We start from the raw sequence: 22780 nt of genomic DNA, 5'->3' as shown, positions 1-22780 counted from the left end.
TGCAGGTTGTCGTATCCAGTGTGTACAGTAGCTGCTATCAGTTAATGAATATCCAGATACTTTACAGGTCAGAGTCACTGACTGACCAGGGGTTAATAGTGTGGATCCGGGCTGGATCAGCTCAACACAGTGAACATCTGTTAAAGAAAAGTTATTTTAATGTTGGAAAAAGAAAATGTGCCCAAAAGCCGTATTATATGTCAAATGTAAAAACACTTACAGTGTACGGCTGCCAGCAGCAGCAGCAGTAGGGATGTAGAGATCATGGTGTGTGTTGAAGCAGAATAAGTAAAAGCTCTTGGTCTTCATTGCTTAAATATATAACAGGGAAGGACATTTGCATAGAGACACTCCTTATATTAGGGGAAATTTGATGCAATCCCACATATCAGGACCAATGTACCTTATTAACGTGTGGTGACTTTATTTTCATTTTATCATAATGCATAAATACATCTATGTACACTATTTGCCTTTTGTTTTGTTTTGTTTCAGCGTCAGAATGGTGTGATGCCATTGATCCATCATCATGTTAAAATGATCAAATTTGCCCTTCCAAATAATCAATATTGGGAATTCTAAGTGTTGTAGTATAACTAATACTATAGGTTGTGTCTTTTTGTTTTGAATATCCATTAGAGATAAAGTCACCCCCAAAAAAATCTCAGTGATTTTATATAATTTGTTAAGCTTGCTTGTTGACTTAAACAGTTTTAGATCTTAAAAGTAACACTGCTGCTAAGGGAAACTTGTGAACTTTATTAACTCTGATATCTGTCCTTATGTGTGGATGAAACAGAGTTGATGAAGTTTTATTTAATGGGCCATGTAACATTTATGGAAGGAGTCTCCAGTTTCAGTAAGTTTTCAGACACAGAAAACTCTTTAGAACAGAGGACTTTGCACTTATCTTGATGACAACATTACAAGCAGCATTTTATTTTCTTATTAATTTCGAGAGTGAGACAAAGGAGCATCTAGAGAAAGAACAACAGTTTATAACTTATTTGACATAAGTGATAGCGGGAACTAACTTGTTTTGCACCGGTGCCACAATATTTAATGTAACTATTAATGGATAAAAGTATAAAAGTGTTGCTAAAATTTTTTTTTTTTAAATGCTAGCGTTAGCAAATTACTGTGTTATAAGAGAAATATACCACTTTGGGGTGTGCTTTTACTTAAAAACATGATTATAAATGCAGTGTGGTAACAATAAGTCCACTTCACATGGTGTGTGTGGGGGGGACTTTTTTTTTTTTTTTTTAATCCTCTCCTGCCCACTCCTGTGTGTATTTTTTGTTTTGGACTTGACTGTGATATTTTCTAACAAACTAAATTGGTTCTTTTTCCCACAGTATAAATATATCAGTCCTTTAAACCATTTGATTTGCATAATAGTGTTTAGGTGTTGCAAAGGTGCAATAGAACTAAAGTCATACTACATTTCCTGCAAATGTAAAAACATGTACACATTCACAAAATATAAGAGCTACTACTATTTACTATTTTATAAGAGCTACTACTATTTACTTACTAATTCATCAAACAATGTGGATTATGCAATCTGGTTTAATGAGGCAATGATATAGTAGATCTTTAATGTCTTAGTTTTTAAACAATGTTGTAATTAGATTTTATGACTTTGATGGAAATACGGGGAGGACATCAGTCCTCTCTCAGTCCTTTTAACCTCTCAGTCATTTAACCTCAACTTGTTGGGAAGATCTTGTGTAAGTATAGAAAGACCGCCTCTCAGAGGACTTAAAGCATAATGTTCATAATTTCTAATATGGGTGCAGATATATAAATATACTAAATATGAATATATACAGTGCAAGTCAAACATTTTGGTAAATTGGATTGGCTGCAAAAAAGCTAAATCATTTTCACTACTAGTGTAATGTTAGAGAAGATTTTTCAATGCATCCATTATTTATTATGCTTTCATCTGGTCTATAGTAATTTAATATTTCTTTATGTATATAGGATGTGATGGTGTTCCTTAAATTGTACCATTTAAGTTAACTCAAAATAATCTTCACACATATGTGAGGTTTAATTTATGTACAGTAAAGCACATTGTTGCTCGTGTTTCTGGAGATGCTGAAGCAAGTTTTAAAGGAGGCTCCAGAGGCTATGCCTCCACCACCCCATATGATCCCAATCCACTCCAAGCCTTTTCCTGGAGGCTGTCTGATCCAACCTGTGCCGTAGCTAGTGAGGGCATAGCCAGAAATCTGACAGGACAACTTCACTGAGGCTCCGGGAGGTTTAACCTCAGCAGGAGACGAGGTCAGACTGATGCCATGCATATCTGAGAAGAGGAGAGCGGTAAAACACACAGAAGCTATTAAACACACTTCACTTCAACTCAGGCTGAAATATGGAGCATATAAAAAGGTGAGTAAGTTGTGGAGAGACGTGTTTACTCACAGGGCACAGAGGATATCAGAAGAAAAAGAGGCCAGCTCACGATTCCTCTGCTGTACTCGACCAAACACAGAGACTGCTGTGTACTTGCAGTGTATTTATATCTGTCTGAGGTTGGGGAGATTTGCATGCAGAATGGGTTATGTATTTAATACTTATTATGGTGGTCTTTCTACAGTACAGCATTTCTTCAAACATTGTCATTTATAAAACTGTGTAGACAAATTCTTACAGGAACAAACCAACAAATAATCTGATCAGAATATATTTTCAGAATTTAAATTTATTAAATTTAATCAAAAAATAGTTTCAGTGTTGCATATGAAGAAACAAATAAATTAGCAAAAAGATTTCTTATGAGTAATGTTTTTTTCAAGAAATGAAATGTAATGCATCTGTATGTCTTATGATTTAATGTCTTTGCATATAATTAATGTTGCTTTCATTTTTGTATTCAGCTTTAAGCACCAGCCAGACATAATAAAAGAAAAGGCTAAGAATTTTACAGAGGTATTTTGACTGTTAATGGAGTAAGACAAAAGGAGAAATAAAACTGAGCACTAAAATGAATGCATGTTGTTTATAATAAATGTCTCTGGGGTTCAGTTTCCTGCTGAGGGAATATTTACAGCTCATGAGGACGTGCTTGTGTAAGTTTTTGTACAGCTCTGGAGTCTGTTGTGTCAGTGTGAGTGTCGTGCACAGTAATAAACAGCCGTGTCTTCAGCTTTCAGACTCTTCACTTCAAGGTACAGCATGTTTTTATCGGTGTCTTTAGTGATGGAGAACTGGCCCTGCAGAGACTGAGCGAATGTTGTGCCAGTGCCAGCGTCAATGCGCCCGATCCACTCCAATCCTTTTCCTGGTTTCTGACGGATCCAGCTCATGTAGTAGCTGCCCATTGAGAATCCGGAGACAGTACAGGACAGAGTGACTGACTCTCCAGGTCTCTTCACCACAGAAGCAGAGGAGGTCAGGGACTGTCCATAAGAATCTGGAAGAGAAGAGTATAACTAGGTAATGTTATGGTATAATGCTTATTGGGACAGAAAGTTTACATTTTCCTCGTAATCATCACATGAAAAAGTCTGAAACTTACATGAAATGAGAAGAAATAAAATACAATGTCCTAAAAGCATCCTTCTCTGAGTTCTGCTTCACCCAGGTTTAAAGTGTATTGGAGTGTTATCTATCACAGAGCTCACTGGAAACTAGAACCGTCAAGAACATGCTGTTTATACCCGACTCTATTTGAATAGGGAGTGTCCATGACCACTATGGATGTATTAAATCCACAACCACAGGCTGCTCAGTGTATAGATGAGTGGATGATTATAAGGTTCTGTGTAGAACCCTACAACAGAATGTTTCACTATCAGAAAGAGTTCCAAGTAGAACCATTTTTACAAGCTGAGAACCCTTAATTATCCAATGAACCCTTAAACCAGTTGAATAATAATGTATCTGAATGAAATCATATAAAATTTAACAACTGATCTTGCTCGCTCAGATCTTCATGAATTTTCCATGTAATCAGGTTCTCCATTACAAAGAGCCTTAATTACTGATCAACACAACACTGGTTGCTAATATGCTACATGTAATTCTGTTTAATCTGAGTGTCATGATGCTGGATGCAGTCATAACAGAATGTGAAGACAGAGATTGTCTAAATGTGCAGATAGCAACAGACTGAGATGGTTGAGTTTGCACAGACTGCCCTCTAGAGGCACAAAAGTCCTGTTTTCAAAATATCCATGTGAATGTGAATGAGTAATATTAAATGAAAAGGTTAAAATGTACTTGCTGTCAATAAAAACTTCTCACATGGAGCAGCAATACAAATTAAGAAAGTATGAATTCCACATTGGACTATTTGCATCACCACGGTTTAAAAGAGAGAAAGCACTCAGATACAGTATCAGAAGGAAATTAAGTAATTTATAACCCTGTATTTCTGATGGAGTTTGTTCTTCACACTCTGTGTAGTGTGCTTCTCTAATGTCATTTAAAGCCAAAATAAAGACGCTTCCTAAAAAATAATTTAAAGATATTAAATTCACTTATATCACAGTGCTGCTGAATTCTCGAATCTGATTAGTCAGAAGGTGTTGATTATTTTTCTATAACAGCAGGTCTGCCAATTTTAGAAAGGTAAATCACAGGTTTATATTAATTAGCTTATTGTAGTACTTTATCATTCCATAATAACAACTTACACATGACATGTTTGATGGTCGTTCCATATAAACAGACTTTTTTAATGTGTGTAATTGCTGATATGGTGAAACTTGCTTAAATTCAGAAACAGCCAACAGTCTCCTTATTTTACAGAGGTGAGATTTCAGGAAATGTTGCTTATTCCAGATGTTCTTCTAAGCATAGAGGAAAGTTATAGAGTTCAGTATTAGTCTCAATGTTCCTTAGAACATTAGATCCTTAGATCTAATATACTGATGATGAAAATATGAGCTCAGTGTGTGAGGATCACGCATGTGTTTTTGTATTGACACCCAAGTAGAAGCATCAGTGTGTGGGCAGCGGGCACAGTAATACACAGCTGTGTCTTCTGTCTGCAGATTCTGTCCTCTCAGAATCACTGTGCTCCTGGAGCCGTCTTTAGAAATACTGAACTTGCTTTTTAGAGAATCTTTGTGATAATTATTTCCATCACCCCAAATGTGGTTTATCCATTCCAGAGTTTTTCCTGTAGGTTGTCGAATCCAAGCTGTGGCGCAGCTGTTATCAGTAACAGAGTAGCCTGATACTTTACAGATGAGGGTTAAAGAATGGCTCCTGGCTTTAACAATACTGTGGCGACCTGAGTGAGTTCTACTGCACATCCCACATCTGAAAAAAAGAGATGTCACAATTTCAGTCACAAATGTATGTACAGTAGTTTATAACTGCAATAATTTGCTAGCAGCTCTGAGTTCATTATTGAAGTGAAACCCACAGGATGAAGCTGCCAGCAGCAGCAGAAATCGAAGGTTGAACTAAAAGCAGTGTTAAATTCTCCAGCGCCTACAGTGACCGAGGCAGATTTTTCTCTATATGTAGTTGGAAGTGGGGAAGTTTTGCATATGCATTTGCATATTGTTATGCTGGTCCATTAAAAAAACAGCCTGCTGGTTACTGTCTTCTACAGGTTTTAATAATTCACTATGGAAAATTGTTCTTTGGTGATTCAGTTGATTTGTATATTAAAGACTGGAAATCCATCCACCCATCCATCTTCTATACTGCTTATCCTTTTCAGGGTCACGGGGAACCTGGAGCCTATCCCAGGGAGCATCAGGCACAAGGCGGGGTACACCCTGGACAGGGTGAAGACTGGAAATGTAAGTTAAAATTAGTTCTGTAGATGAATCTATACCTCTTTCCACATGGAAACTAGATGCCCAAATCAACACACACTTGGCTCATAGGAATTTTGATTTAAGTCTACTTGCTTATTTGAGCATAATGCATTCTGAGTATTTTATTTTTATTTTATAAACCCAGATGTGTGAGATATTGCTTTGAGCTCTGTTTCCTATCTCTGAGAACAACTGCTTACTTAGTTCTCACTCTGTTACACAGTGAAATATTGCTGTGTTTAAAAGATGATGTAGGGAGAACTTTTATACTTGCTGGAGCTCATTAAACAGACTCTTGGAAGCATCAAAGAAAGACAAAACACTCAATGTTAGGCTTTTACAAAAAGATTTGCATTACACTGTTGTGTTATATATATACAATATTGCATATATTCAGACCTGACTTAAGTGATCTTACAGCAGTATAAATGTCCAGAAAACATTCACAACAAGCCACAAGCAGTAAAAGTCAGGAAGTCGTAACATGTCAGACATACATTAGACAATCTAAAAGTTTTGGTTCTTTGACGTCCATGAATACACTGCTGATGTAAATGTGAGCTTGTCATGTGAATTTAGCAAGCATGTGTTTTTGTACTGATGTCTAAGGAGAAGTATCACTGTGTGTCGGGCGCAGTAATACACTGCAGTGTCTTCCGTCTTCATGGTGTTCATGTGCAGATACACCTGCATCTTACTGTTGTCTCTGGAGATGGTGAAGCGGCCATTAACTGCACTGAAGTAATACTTGCTACTACTGCCCTGTGAGATAGTTGCAACAAATTCCAGCCCTTTTCCAGGTGCCTGTCTAATCCAAGCCATGTAATAGCTACCAAAGTTAAATCCAGAGGCTATGCAGGTCAGTTTATGAGACTGATCAGGTTTGATTATCACTGAATCAGACTCGATTAGTGTCTGAGTGCAGGAATCTGAAAAATAAAAATACACAAAGATAGGTATTAAAGTAAAAACAAAACAAAACAAAAAAAACAGAAAGAAATATTTTTTAAAAATAATAAAACAAATGATAATACTAACATTGAATGAACATTGCTAGAGCAAAGTAACTCAAAACTCTGCCTAGTCCCATCTCAAAGAATTAAAACAATTACTGTTGCTCTAAATGAACACAAACTGCTGGTATGTTGTTGAGCTGAACGTATATCAGCATAAATGCTTCAAACGTAGAATATCATTTGCATGGCACGCCCACTAGAGATAAAAAATATTCACAGAGAAATAGCCATGAAGAGAAAGTGCTTACTGAAAGACTCCAGCTGTGTTTCATGCTGTCAAGTCTGTAACTCTTTACTACTTTATTAGATATCATGTCCTCTTAGTACATCACTGTGTATCACTGTAACACCCTGAAGAACATGAAGTTTTCTGATCACTGAACAACACAAACATGTCCAGTTCTTTCAGAAACTGTCATTTTTCAGCAGTGTGTCTAATCCAGGTTATCCAATAAAAACTGAATGTAGTTCCAGAAATAATGCAGGTCACAAATCATCACTGTTGTTAAAGCTTTGTGAATGATGGTATAATATATAATATTAAGAGTTATTTATTATTACCTTTGAAGAGTAGTGTAATGAAATATATAATAATACTATGATAATGTTAGCAACCACGAGCAATTATCTTTCAGTTGTTTAATGTGAGTAAGATGATAGTGAATCATTGCAGTCTGTGAGGAGAGAGAAGCTGAATGTGTATTAATGAGCAGTTAGAGATGGTTTAGTTTACACAGACCTTTACCTAAAATACAACAGAAGCAGAGGAGCTCAGTGACAGATTCAGTAAGGAATAAAACACTTGGGGGCATGCTGTTATAGGAAAATAATCAATGGCAGGTTAATGTGATGCATCCTCATTTGAAGGATTGTCACTGTTACCACATTAAAGTTAATTATTTTCCTACAGTAGCATGTGCAAAAATGTTTTTTTCCTCTAATACCTTTAGTATGTGTTGTGTATTGAAATCAACATCAGGAATTAGTCATAAAGAAACTTTTTTTTTTTTTTAATCAGAGTTATCATTTAATTTAAAAGCCAGTTATTGTGAGTACCATTTAAATTCAATTGTATGAAAATCAAAAACTACTTTCGAATATGTGAAGCAAGTGGAATGTTAACTAGACATTCAGATGCTTTACATTTAAAACAGCTAAAAGGATAAATAATACATTATCAATGACTATGCACCGAGTACAAGTTTCTATAGTTTTTGTTAAATGATTATCTAAGTGTCTAGGCTGAAGTGTTTATAATGTTGTGATGAAGCTGTTGTTTTTGTGTATCACTGCAGCTTGTCGTGTAATACAGTAATACACAGCTGTGTCTTCAGTCTGCATGTTCAGTCCCTGTAAGGTCACGGTGTTTCTGGACGTGGTTCGAGAGATGACAAACTTGTCTTTAAGTGAATCTTTCTAATAAATACCCCATCATAATAAATGCTGTTGATCCATTCCAGAGATTTTCCTGCAGGTTGTCGAATCCAAGCTGTTTCATAGTGGCTGCTGCTATCAGTGATAGAAGCTCCAGACACTCTACAGATGATGGTTAAAATCTCTCCTGGCTTTATAACCACTGAATCTGTCTGGATGAGCTCAGTAGCACAGAACAGATCTGTGAAAAGAGAAAAAGAAAAGGTTCATATGTGGAACTGAAAGGATCAGATGAAGTAATAAAGCTTAAATTCAAACACTCACAGAGGGCGATAGCTAGCAGCAGCAGTGGAGCTGAAGCAAACATGTTTGTGTTGAAGGAGGACTAATGATAACTGCTTCCTCTCTAGATAAACATGGTGCTAATATTACAAGATGAAATGGAGACTTGCATAAATATTAAAGAGAAGCAGAGTTGAGTCCAGCTCTGCAGCTGTTAATCCCAGTCACATCGCATTTTGGCTCTAATTAACATCATTTTATTGTGATAAGTAATTAAAGTATCTACTATTATTACTAACTAGATAGGTAAAGTTCATCACAACAAACTATAATGTTGGCATGGAAAAGCAAGTCTGCTAGGGAGTTGCTACGCAGTTGCAAGGGTGTTCTGGGTGGTTGCTAGGCTGTTGTTACAGTGTTTTAGGAGGCTGGGGTCTTGCTGGGTTGTTCTGGGTGGTTGCTCGGGAGTTCTGGGTGGTTGCTAGCCTATTCTGGATGGCTGATGGGATGTTCTAAGTGGTTGCTAGGGTGTTACTAGGGTGTAGCTAGGGTGTAGCAGTGTCCCAATACTTTTTGGATCCATCAGTGTTCCAATAATTTTTGGAGCCGGACTGTGTTCCAATACTTTTGGAGCCGGGCTGTGTTCCATTACTTTTGGAGCTAGGTAGCATTCTAATTCTTTGGGATCTAAGCAGCATTCCAATACTATTAGATCTAGACAGCGTTCCAATACTTTTAGAGCTAGACAGCCTTCCAATACTTTTGGAGGTAGACAGTGTTCCAATACTTTTGGAGCTAGGCATCATTCCAATACTTTTGGGGATAGTTAGAGTTCTAATACTTTTGGAGCTAGACTGCATTCTAATTGTTTTGGCTGTAATTCAGTTTGATGATATGAGCTTTAGATGAGCAACAAGAGGATTTTATGTCTGTGACGCATTTCTTTCGCAGTATTTTCAAATTCGGAATTTCGTTTCTAGATGTTTTCCTGATTTCCCCTCTGCGCCTCCTGAACAGGCTTGGGAAAGCTTGTTTTCAAACAATCCGCATCAGAGAGGAATGATTTCTAGGATTTATGATTTTATTCTGGCGCTAGGTTGTGAGTCGAGTAACAAAATTAATAATGCGTGGGAAACGGAGTTAGGAGTACAGATAAGTGAGGAGTGTTGGGAACATGCTACAGGGAGGGTACAGTCTACCACTTCTTGTGCTCGTCTTGGACTTATACAGTTCAAAGTTTTAAATAGAGTCCATCTGTCCAAGTCGAGACTTTCTGTGATGTATCCGGACGTAGAGGACAAGTGTGATAAATGCCATGGCTCTCCCTGCCATCTTGGACATATGTTTTTCTTCTGCCCTGATCTCCATGGTTTTTGGTCTGGTTTTTTTTACCATCATGTCCACTATTCTCAGGGTAGATTTAAAACCTTGCCCATTGATTGCTGTATTTGGGATTCCTGATGACTCAGTTCCATTGAGCTCGATACAAAAGGATGTTATTGCTTTCACATCCCTTATAGCAAGACGTTCCCTACTGTTGCATTGGAAGTCTGCTAAATACCCATCTATCTCCCAGTGACTAAAGGACGTGATGTTTTTTCTAAAACTCGAGAAAATAAGGTATACGATGAAGGGTTGTATGGACAAGGTTTATATATATATATATATATATATATATATATATATATATATATATATATATATATATATATATATATATAAATGGCATCTCTTTATCGTATACTTTATGGAGTTACAGACACTTCCCACTTAAATTTTTGTGCCTGTTGTTGGGTCTTACAATATCTATATAACCAGCGACAGTTATTGGTAGCCATGATGAGCCTGGGGGGTGGGGGGGGGTACTTTTAATTTTGTTTTCCTTTGTTAGTATAAAAAGAAAAAAAACTGTGAATGTTTACTGCTGTGTGTTGCTCAATTTGGTTTTTTTTTTGTTTTTTTTCTTCTCAATAGAATATTTGGGAAAGGGAGAGGAGGAGAGAAGAGAAAAGGTGATGTTCAGCAGACATGTTTGGTAGACGTGTTCAGCAGAAATGTTTAGTTCAGCAGAAATGTTTAGTTCAGCAGAAATGTCCAGCAGAAATGTTCAGCAGAAATGTTCAACAGAAATGTTCAGCAGAAATGTACACAGAAATTTTCAGCAGAAATGTTCAATAAAAATGAAACTGGAAAAAAGATGATTTTATGTAGAGCAAATAATAACAGGATGGATTCGCATAGACTTCCTTTTAACCAATAGAGTCAGATCTATAATATGAACCTCCACAGGCTGATTTTGCATGTGCCAAGGATGAGAGCAATGTTACATTTTACAGTTTGCCAGTTCAGCTTAGTGGTTGTTTTTAATAATTGGTGTACATGCAAGTAACTTTCAAAGTTCTTATTTACTAATTTCCATCACTTTAGAGATGGTTGTTAATTAAGATAACAAGATAAACTTTATTGATCCCACACTGGGGAAATTCCCTCGTTACAGCAGCTCAATTACACAAAAAAACTGATAGGAAAGAATACACATTATATATGAATAGAATTAAAAAATATATATATTTAAAAAATATACAAAAGGAATAGAAAAATAAGAGTAAAAGTAGTATAAAAATAATAATAATGATAATATGTACACTATGAACACCTCAATGTATGTACAGATGAATACAAATTTGAATATATACAGATGAGTGACACCTTGTTTATATACATAAATTGATAAATGGATTATTGCACAGTTAACAATAGACGTGTGAGCAACAAATAATAATAATGTGTAGGTTGATGATACAAAAGAGTTAGCAGTGCTACATTATGTTTTTATTGCGTTAACGAGTCTGACTGCTGTAGGGATGATGGACCTGGGGTAGCGCTATTTCTTGCAATTATTAATTATCATTATTTTACAGTACTGTGCAAAATACTTTTGCACATGAAAGGAAATGTTGTACAGCAAATATGCCTTCAAAAAATAAAGAAATTAAATGTTTCTACATTTAAAAAATATTATAAAATGCAGTAATAAACAGTAATAAATGAAACAAAGTCAATATTTAGTTTGACGACCCTTTGCTTTAAAAATAGTAGTCTCAAGTACACTTTCTGCAGTTCATAAGGAAATGAGCTGGTAAGTTTTATTGAAAATCTTGCAGAACCAGTCACAGTTCTGGAGATTTTGCCTGCCGCACTTGCTTCTAATTTTTGCAGCAAAACCCAGCAGCCTTCATTGTGTTTTTTGTCTGAAAAGTGGTCTCTCATGTAATAACTACTGTGTTTTTAAAAATGACACAAGCTATTACAACTTCGTTCCAGTGGAAGAAAGTAAAAGTTTGACTGAGATGGTTTATTAGTTGCATTGAGAGGATGTCTCTAACATGTCTCAAAGTTTTTGTAAGGGGAATCCACTATTCTGTGTCACTGTGACTCTTGCGCAGTAATACACAGCTGTGTCTTCAGTTTGCAGATTCTGTCCTCCAATTGTTATTGTGTTAGTAGCAGTGTCTCTGGAGATGCTGAACTTATTTTTCAGTTTGTCACTGTAATATGTACTACCACTGTAATGCATGTATCCAATCCATTCCAGAGCTTTTGTAACTTGATGTAAGTTGATGTTGTTGATGTCCTCACACAGTTCTGAGAATCTTAGAAGTTAAAACATACAGATAAGACATTTTTTTCTTTACTGGGTGTTTCTGTACAGGGTCCTTGTTGATCTGTCTCACTATGTCCCACGAGTGCTGTGACCTCAGTCAGAAAGTTTTGCCCATGTAAAATCACAGTGTTGCTGGAGGCCTCGGCTGAGAAATGGACCTTGTTCTTTAGTGAATCTACACTGCCAGTATTACTGGAGCTGCAGTACCAGCCAATACATTCCAGTGCTTGTCCTGATTTATGTCATATCCAGTTCGTACAGGAACTTGTGGCTGAATACCCAGTGATCTTACAGGGGACTGAAAATGATTCTCCAGGTTTAACCACCATGACTGCAGGCTGAACCAGTTCAATACATTTAATTCCTGTGAACAACAAATTAATCAATTAATCAGGTACATTCTTTCAAAAATTAAATATGTACACAAATATCTGTATATCTCCAAGCTGTTAACAGCAGGAGTAAAAATGTAGAGAACATGGTTTGAGTGGAACATGAACCCAGAACCTCACTTCTCCTGAGAACACCTCTAATATTTTATAGGGGGTTGATTTGCATGACAGTGTTTAGGCTTTCATAAAGGCACAGAGCTTAACAACATGAGGCATTTCCTGGAAATGTAACCATGTACAAGTTCACAAAATATAAGAGAATTACTTACTATTTACTTACTTTTTCATCAAAACAGTGTGGATTATGCACCCTGGTTTAATGAAACACTGATATAATAGATCTATTGTAAAGTTAAGACATTACAATATTCTCATATTTATTACACTCTCTCACTCTGTTGAACCTCAACATGTTGGGTGGATGTTGTGTGAATAGAGAAAGAGCGCCCCTCTTAACTTAAAGCTTAAAGAAAAGTATAATGTTCATACATTTCTAATGTGGGTGCAGACTATACACTATACACTACAAGACCTAAGGTTGAGTAAACTTTCTAAATTTGACTATCTGTAAAAAATGGAAAATAATTTTCACTGCTGAGCAAATGTCATTTTTGATTATACTTTCAAATTTTCTGTAATCAATTGCTATTACATGTTGTACTATATAGGATGTGATTGAAAATGAAATTGAACATCATGTACTGTACATGAAACTTGTGGTGGTCTGGAAAACTCATCAGATGCAGGTGAAGCAGAATTGTGTGTATGGGGGGGTTCTGTCTATAATATACTTTGACACCTCAATTTTATGAATCCGTTAATACATTTCAAAATATGTATAAGAAGCCAGTTTAACAAACACGGAAAAAAAGGTTAGTCTGCCTGAAGAAATCTAAAACCTTACTAGCCAAGTGTGATTTCCTCACACAGTGAATTTCTATTGAGTTAAATTTGTGCCAAAACTAAACAAATAAATATACCATTTTGCAAACAAACACATGAAATGTGTTGAAACAAACAAATGAAAACTCGACTCTCAAACAAACAGAAAGGGATTTTCTCAAAAATGCATTGCCTTGATTTTCTCACAAATGTGACGGCTTGATTTTCTCGCAAATGTGACGGCTTGATTTTCTAACAAATGCAGTTAAGCAACTTCTTCTTCCAAACCAACATATGGCACTATCGGTCAATTTACACTAGTCTCCTGGAAGAAGCATTACAACACACATTACATTACACCACAATAGAGTGCAGTAAATAGCTTTTTTTTATTATTAAATTCTGAAATAAGTTCTGTGATTATCTCAAGCTCAAGATATTTTCACGTTTTATTCTATGACAATAACAAGTTCATGTGCAAAGTATCCCAATTTCAAAACTCAATTTCCCCAAAAGGAAATTTATATTGGATGTTTCTTATTGATAGATTAAAAAACATGGTTGTTCCCATATAAGTATTGCATACTAAATAAAATGAAAGAAGTTCATTTTAGAATCCTGCATGTAACTGATACAGGTACCTTTTGTAATAGTGAGAGTGAAAACCTGAGACATTTGTTCTTTTCATGTAAAGTTTCATTTTTCTGGAGTGAATTGAGTAATTACTGTTTGTCTAAAGTTAATTTAAGTTATGATTTAAGCATAAAGGAAGTTATTTGTTATTTTAAAAATAAAAATAAGGTGCTAGAAACTAGGTAGAATTTCTTTATTCTTGTGGTAAAAATTTAGCCATCACAAGCAAAGGTTTCTTTAAAAAAAAAAAAAAAAACTAGGTTTGTGGAATTTTTACCTGAAATGGAGTATTTAATTAAATCCTTGAGGTTACTTGAAAATAAAAAAATGTATTTCTTTTCTATTATACTATGATGAGATCTTTCATGTCCCGTGAGTAATAGGCCTAAGTGTTTTTTTTCTTATCTTTTCTTTCTTTCTTTCAATATAATATATTGAAAATAAATAAATAAATAAATAAATAAATACATACATATATATAGTAAGAGTAGTGACGGCCAAGAATATAAGCTGTCTTAAAGCGTCATGAAACACTGAACTACACTTTCTGAGATTTTAACAGAGGTGTTTGTATCACTAATCATAAAAGACAATCTTAGCATCTGTTAAAATTTATTTGTAGAAGAAAACTGGTTAATGTTGAGCTTTTTTCTGCTATTTTCATCTTCCTGGTTTAAAATCTCGTCCTGTCACATGTCACAGGCAGTGACCTGGCAGTGTACTATAGTATTTCGATGATGTGTCGGTGTCTCATAATTTTTCATGAGACTGTGTGTTCTTATACTATGAGAAGATGCTGTCTCTTAATTATTCATGACAGCACATGGTGCTTTCCTAGTAGTACATGAGAGAAGCGTTCAAATGGGTCGCAAGTGTTTGTTTCAGTGGTGTAAGAGTTCGAGTGTGTTTTCTCGGGAGAGCTATGAGAATTGGAGAAAGGTAGACTTCAGACTTGCTCGTGAAAGCAGTTAGCATCTAAACAATGATGCGGTACTAAGTCCTGAGGACTTTTCCATCCCTTCAAATGACGTATGTGTCTAATTTTAACCATGACAGTTTAACTTGCATTCTGAGCTAATTAAACCGCTTAAAGCTCTGTGGGCCATCGCATGCAAAACTATACAACGAGAGTCCACACTGAAGGGAAGAAACCTTTTCCTCCTATCCGCGCTGCCTCTGGCTCGAGGAAAACAATATAATATAAAAACTGTACATACAATATATAATATAATATTAAGGCTCCACGGGCCATCGTGTGCAAAACTATAAAAGAGTCTGTGTTGAAGGGGAGAACCTTTGCCTTTTTATTCGTGAAAAACTCAAGCCTATCAGCTATCTACCATTCAGACACTTCTCCCATCCGTGCTGCCTCCAGTTTTATTTTATGTTTTCCTCCATAGTCACGCCATTGGCTAATGGTTCAAATAGATAGGGCAGTGGAACTGCACTGCTCTCTATTGTGTCTCCATTTAGCCCTGGATATTCAGGAGATGAGAAGTCTGCAGCCTCATCTGCAAACTTTGTCATTATCCATCTTTTTTTTGAGTGTTCTGAAGGCTCGCCCCCTCTTCCTCTCCCGCCTTTCCCTGCCACGCCCACTCCCCCTCCCTTCTTCGCACAGTCATCCACGCCCATTTAAGCAGCATTTTTCAGAAACATTGAGAGGTAGACTTGAGCTGAAAGAGGGAGGTTTCATGATCGTTTAAAGACTGTTAACCTAAAGACTGTTACTAGCTTCCTAAAAGTTTATTTAAAGCGACTAAATACACTTATATCACAGTGCTGCTGAATTCTTGAGTCTGATTAGTCATCAGGTGTTTATTAATTAATTAATTTTAGAAAAGTACATCACAGGTTTAAATTAATTAGCTTTCTGTAATAGTTTATCATTCCATAATAACAACTTACATATGCATTTCATGGTGGACGTTCCACATAAACAGATTTTTAAAAATGTGTGGAATTGCTGATATGGTGAAACTTGCTAAAATTCAGAAACAGCCATCAGTCTCCTTATTTTACAGAGGTGAGATTTCAGGAAATGTTGCTTATTCCAGATGTTCTTCTAAGCATAGAGGACAGTTATAGAGTTCAGTATTAGTCTCAATGTTCCTTAGAACATTAGATTCTTAGATCTAATACACTGATGATGAAAATATGAGCTCAGTGTGTGAGGATCACGCACATGTTTTTGTATTGGCACCCAAGTAGAAGCATCAGTGTGTGTAGCGGGCACAGTAATACACAGCTGTGTCTTCTGTCTTCAGATTCTGTCCTCTCAGAATCACCGTGCTGCTGGAGCCGTCTTTAGAAATACTGAACTTGCTTTTTAGAGAATCTTTATGATAAGTATCTCCACCACCCCAAATGTGGTTTATCCATTCCAGAGTTTTTCCTGCAGGTTGTCGAATCCAAGCTGTGGCGTAGCTGTTATCAGTAACAGAGTAGCCTGATACTTTACAGCTGAGGGTTAAAGAATCTCCTGGCTTTAACATCACTGAGGTGACCTGAGTGAGTTCTACTGCACATCCAACATCTGAAAAAAAGAGATGTCACAATTTCAGTCACAAGTGTATGTACAGTAGATTATAACTGTAATAATTTGCTAGTAGCTCTGAGTTCATTATTGAAGTGAAACCCACAGGATGAAGCTGCCAGCAGCAGCAAAAATGGAAGGAACATCGTTGAACTAAAAGCAGTGTTAAATTCTACAGAGCTCACAGTGACCGAGGCTGATTTTTTTTCTATATGCAGTTGTACGTGGGGAAGTTTTGCATATGCATTTGCATATTGTTATGCTGGTTCATTCAAAACAGCCTGCTGGTTTCTGTCTTCTACAGGTTTTAATAATTCACAATGGAAAATTGTTCTTTGGTGATTCAGTTGATTTGTATATTAAAGACTGGATATGTAAGTTAAATTTAGTTCTGTAAACGAATCTAAACCTCATTCCACATGGACACTAGATGCCCAAATCAACACACACTTGTCTCATAGAAAATTTGATTAAAATCTAAGAAACTTGCTTATTTCAGCATAATGGATTATGAGTATTTTATTTTTATTTTACAAACCCAGATGTGTGAGTGTCATTGCATTAAGCTCTGTTTCCTATCTCTGTGAACAACTGCTTTGTTGTCACTCTGTCACACCCTGAAATATTGTTGTGTTTAAAAGAGCATGTAGAGAGAACTTTTATACTGGCTGGAGCTCATTACACAGACTCTTGGAAGCATCAAAAAATTAAAACAAAACAAGACAAAACAAAAAAAACTCAATATTATAGTAAGTAAGTAAGTAAAATTTATTTATATAGCCCGTTTCACACAGCAAAGCTGACCAAAGTGCTGCACAGAGTAAGGAAAGTAACATAGAAACAGAATTAGACCAAATAAAAACAGACAATAGACAATAGAAAAAATTGATTAAAAATGTGTTTAAACAATTAAAAATTTGATCAAAAAGCTTGGCAAAAGAGATATGTTTTAAGCCTATTTTTAAAAGTGGTAATAGAAGGTGCAAGGCGGATGTCCAGTGGCAGTTGATTCCACAGACCGGGGGCAGCAACAGCAAAAGCTCTATCCCCCTTTGTTTTTAACCGGGAACGAGGGACATGCAAAAGAAACCTATCAGAAGATCTTAGACATCTGTTTGATGAATGTGGTTTAAGAAGATCCTCGAGATAGGAAGGAGCTTGATTATTAAGAGTTTTAAAAACAAACATCAGAACCTTAAACTGAATCTTAAAACGGACTGGGAGCCAGTGAAGTGATGCTAAAATTGGGGTGACACGATCAAACTTATTTGCCCTGGTCAACAGCCTTGCAGCTGCATTCTGAACCATCTGAAGACGAGCCAGAGATGACTGAGGAAGACCCAAGTATAATGAATTACAGTAATCTAAGCGAGAAGTAATAAAAGCATGAATAACCTTCTCCAAATCCTGGAAAGACAAAAATGTTTTGAATTTCGAAATAATCCGTAGTTGATAAAAACTAGTCTTAACGACCGAATTTATCTGCTTGGTTAAGCATAATTCTGAGTCCAGAATGAAGCCAAGGTTCTGAACCTGGGAAGAAATTGAGGGAAAGTGATTATGGAGCTCGTTAATGAGACCATCTCTCAATCTCAGGGGGCCAAAAACAATTATTTCAGCAATTATGCTTTTACAAAAAGATTTGTATTACACTGTTGTGTTATATATACACCATACTGCATATATTCAGACCTAACTTAAGTGATCTTACAGCAGTAATGTCCAGACAACATTCACAACAAGCCACATGCAGTAAAAGTCAGTAAGTGGAAACTTGTCAGTCATACAATAAACAATCTAAAAGTTTTGGTTCTTTGACCTCCATGAATACACTGCTGTGACTGTGACTGTGACTATAGCAAGCATGTGTTTTTGTACTGATGTCTAAGGAGAAGTATCAGTGTGGGTCACGGGTGCAGTAATACACTGCAGTGTCTTCTGTCCTCACGCTGTTCATGTGCAGATACATCTGCTTCTTACTGTTGTCTCTGGAGATGGTGAAGCGGCCATTAACTGCACTGGAGTAATATGTGCTACCACTGTCATATCTTATAAGCGCAACAAATTCCAGCCCTTTTCGAGGCACCTGTCTGATCCAAGCCATCCAGTAATTACTAAAGTCAAATCCAGAGGCTGTGCAGGTCAGTTTATGGGACTGATCAGGTTTGATGATCACTGAATCAGACTCGATTAGTGTCTGACTGCAGGAATCTGAAAAATAAAAATACACACAGATTGGTGTTAAAGTAAAAAGAAAAGACAGAAAGAATTTTTTTTTTTTTAAATATAAAATAAATGATAATACTAACATTGAATGAACATTGCTAGAGCAAAGTAACTCAAAACTCTGCCTAGTCCCATCTCAAAGAATTAAAACAATTACTGCTGCTCTAAATGAACACAAACTGCTGGTATGTTGTTGAGCTGAATGTATATCAGCATAAATCAGCACCTAGAATATCATTTGCATGGCACGCCCACTAGAGGTAAAAATATTCACAGAGAAATAGCCATGAAGAGAAAGTGCTTACTGTAAAACTCCAGCTGTGTTTCATGCTGTCAAGTCCATAACTGCTCTTTACTCATTAGATATTATGCCCTTTTAGTACATCACTGTGTATCACTGTAACACCCTGAAGAACATGAAGTTTTCTGATCACTGAACAACATAAACATGTCCAGTCCTTTCAGAAATATTTTTCAGCTGTGTGTCTAATCCAGGTTATCCAATAAAAACTGAAAGTAGTTCCAGAAATAATGCTGGTCACAAATCATCACTGTTGTTAAAGCTTTGTGAATGATGGTATAGTGTAAAACATTTAGAGTTATTTATTATTACCTTTGCAGAATAGTGTAATGAAATATATAATAATACTATGATAATGTTAGCAACAAAGAGCAATTATCTGTCAGTTGTTTAATGTGAGTGAGATGATGGTGAATCATTGCAGTCTGTGAGGAGAGAGAAGCTGAATGTGTATTAATGAGCAGTTAGAGATGGTTAAGTTTGGGGGCATGCTGTTATAGGAAAATAATTAAGGGCAGGTTAATGTGATGCATCTTTTCTTGCGATTATTAATTATCATATTTTACAGTACTGTGCAAAATACTTTTGCACATGAAAGGAAATGTTGTACAACAAATATGCCTTCAAAAAATAAAGACATTAAATGTTTCTACATTTAAAAAATACTATAAAGTGCAGTAATAAACAGTAATAAATGAAACAAAGTCAATATTTAGTTTGACGACCCTTTGCTTTAAAAATAGTAGTCTCAAGTACACTTTCTGCAGTTTTATAAGGAAATGAGCTGGTAAGTTTTATTGAGCATCTTGCAAAACCAGTCACATTTCTGGAGACTTTGCCTGTCGCACTTGCTTCTAATTTTTGCAGCAAAAACCCAGCAGCCTTCATTGTGTTTTTTTGTCTGAAAAGTGGTCTCTTATGTAATATAGCTTGTTCTTTACTGCCATACAAACATTTTTCAGTAACATTTAATTTTGTGCTGGAAAACTAATGTTTGGAAATATAAAATGTTTTTGTAGTGACTCGATAATGTAGAAGTCATCAACTTCTACATGACCTTGATGACTCAGGTTTACTATTTTATAAGTACAGTATATAATGGACTCTCACCATAAATGGATTAGAAAATAATAGCAACAACAAAAACACATAGCACTGTTGATATGGTGAAGTTTTGTGTGAGGACTAGGGATGTAGGGATACGAATATATTATTTGGAATGAACTGATAATGTGATCTGAACAGATACTAATACAAATAGGAGGTTTGTTGTTTTATAAATTTTGCAGGAAATCTGGTTGACACTAGAGATGTGTATTGGGACTGGGATGCCTATTATAGTGTGTTGGAATTTGTACCTCCAGGGGCTTTTTTTCCCACCAATTTATTTGTTGAGTTCTACTGCCTCTTTTAGTTGTTTGAAATATTGTACCTGTATAAATTGTATTATTCCTGACATTCTAGTTCACTGATTAAACATTTATTCCAGTTGTTTATTAAATATTCCATATAATGTAGAGATTAATAATGGTTCAAAATCAACAGTCTTTGAAGAATGAATGTTTTATTTTAAAAATGACTATTGTGTGTTTAAAAATGACAAGCAATTACAACTTCATTCCAGTGGAAGAAAGTAAAAGTTTGACTGAGATGGTTTATTAGTAACATTGAGATGATGTCTCTAACATGTTTTAAAGTTTTTGGAAAGGGAATCCACTATCCTGTGTCACTGTGTATCTTGCGCAGTAATACACAGCTGTGTCTTCAGTTTGCACATTCTGTCCTCTAATTGTTATTGTGTTAGTAGCAGTGTCTCTGGAGATGCTGAACTTATTTTTCAGTTTGTCACTGTAAGCTGTACCCCCACTGCTATAGATGTTTCCAATCCACTCCAGAGCTTTTCCTGCAGGTTGTCGGATCCAAGCTGTATGGTCGCTGGTAACTGAATATGAAACCTTGCAGTTGATGGAGAGACTCTGGCCTGGCTGGACTGTCATGGAAGCAGGCTGAGTCAGTTCAACACCATACACATCTGTGGAGGAAAACACATGGTGATATCTCACACAATATATGCTGCACATTTATTGTTATTGTAGTAAATGGATGAATTTGATAAAGCACTCACAGGAAGTAGCTGCCAGCAGGAGCAGTAGAGATGTAGAGAACATGGTGTGTGTTTGTACTGGGGTCTTCTCTGTTCTCCAAAGTTTAACAGAGTCCATCACATCTCATAAATAGAGTGATATCCAGACCTGACACATGTATTTGCATATCTGGTGATGATGGGAGGAGAACATATATAAAACATATTTAAGTCATGGGGATGAGATTCATTTTATGGACGATATGTGGCTTTTTAATAATAGAAAAGTTTTTTTTTTTTTTACCAGCTAGTATTTTCAATAATATAAAGACTCACACAGTTGTTATTTCTGTTTGTGCCTACTTGGGATATTTTGTATTTAATAAACCTGGTTCTTCACAGTATAAACAAATTACCAGGTGAAGTACAACTTAATGACTTCATAGTGCTGCACTGAATCCTCAATTTTGAGGTGTTGATTCATTTCAGGTTTAGAGACACTTCAGGATGAGTTGTTCTAGAAAAATAATCAAATTTAATTTGGTATCATCACCCCATAAAACATCAAATCCAAATATTAAAACCTTTGACTGTGTATGTAGAATGTGCAGCAATGTTGGAGATTATGGCTTTGTTGGCAGACTGCTTAAAATCTATACTACAAACTACTCATGAAAAAAACTGAATTTGTTATTTAGGTGATTTATTTATTTGTTAATTTTTCATTTAGATTTTTAGAAGTCTAGAAGACATTTAGAAAAGTGTTTTCCTTGTGATCATTCTGTTATAATGTTCACATTTTTTTCATTCATAAGTCCTAATAGGCCTTTGTATGAGGTGTTTTTGTACAGGGATGTTGTTGATCTGTCTCACTGTGGGTAACGAGCACAGTAATACACAGCTGTGTCTTCAGTCTGCATGTTCTGTCCCCGTAAGGTCACGGTGTTACTGGACGTGTCTCGAGAGATGACAAACTTGTTTTAAGTGAATCTTTCTGACGAATATCCCCATCATAGTAAATTAAATTGATCCACTCCAGAGCTTTTCCTGCAGGTTGTCGGATCCAAGCTGTATTACCGCTGGTAACTGAATATGAAACCTTGCAGTTGATGGAGAGACTCTGGCCTGGCTGGACTGTCATGGAAGCAGGCTGAGTCAGTTCAACACCATGCACATCTGTGGAGGAAAACACATGGTGATATCTCACACAATATATGCTGCACATTTATTGTTATTGTAGTAAATGAATGAATTTGATAAAGCACTCACAGGAAGCAGCTGCCAGCAGGAGCAGTAGAGATGTAAAGAACATGGTGTGTGTTGTTTGTACTGGGGTCTTCTCTGTTCTCCAAAGTTTAACAGAGACCATCACATCTCATAAATATGTTATGTCCAGCCCTGACGCTTGTATTTGCTTATCTGGTGATGATAGGAGGAGAATGTATTTAAAATGGGCAGGAGTTTCATCTTATGGAAGCTATGTAAAGCACACTTTGTAAACCTTATAAACCCAACTAACAAGATATTATATTTGGAACATTCTCTGTGGAGTTGTAACCATTTCTCCTCATAACGTTCATGCTATAATTCACCTAAAAT

The 22780-nt window shown here is 36.0% G+C and overlaps 1 protein-coding gene and 3 gene segments (V, D, J or C); all 4 read right to left on the bottom strand.

Annotated features, from left to right (window-relative positions):
* LOC128623409 (uncharacterized) overlaps positions 1-22780 on the bottom strand; it is an 89389-nt gene that overhangs the window by 34939 nt on the left and 31670 nt on the right.
* Positions 16047-17829, bottom strand: LOC128623492 (Ig heavy chain V region 914-like). The segment is given in 2 exon segments: positions 16047-16571; positions 16678-17829. Coding segments are annotated over 2 exon segments (360 nt in total).
* LOC128623464 (Ig heavy chain V region 914-like) lies at positions 18410-19162 on the bottom strand. The segment is given in 2 exon segments: positions 18410-18782; positions 18881-19162. Coding segments are annotated over 2 exon segments (366 nt in total).
* LOC128623444 (Ig heavy chain V region 5A-like) lies at positions 20722-21832 on the bottom strand. The segment is given in 2 exon segments: positions 20722-21130; positions 21224-21832. Coding segments are annotated over 2 exon segments (438 nt in total).

This window comes from Ictalurus furcatus, chromosome 2 (genome assembly GCF_023375685.1).
Source record: "Ictalurus furcatus strain D&B chromosome 2, Billie_1.0, whole genome shotgun sequence".
Lineage (NCBI taxonomy): Eukaryota > Metazoa > Chordata > Actinopteri > Siluriformes > Ictaluridae > Ictalurus > Ictalurus furcatus.
The sequence above is the reverse complement of the archived record's forward strand: the minus strand, read 5'-3'. Positions and strand labels throughout refer to the sequence as shown.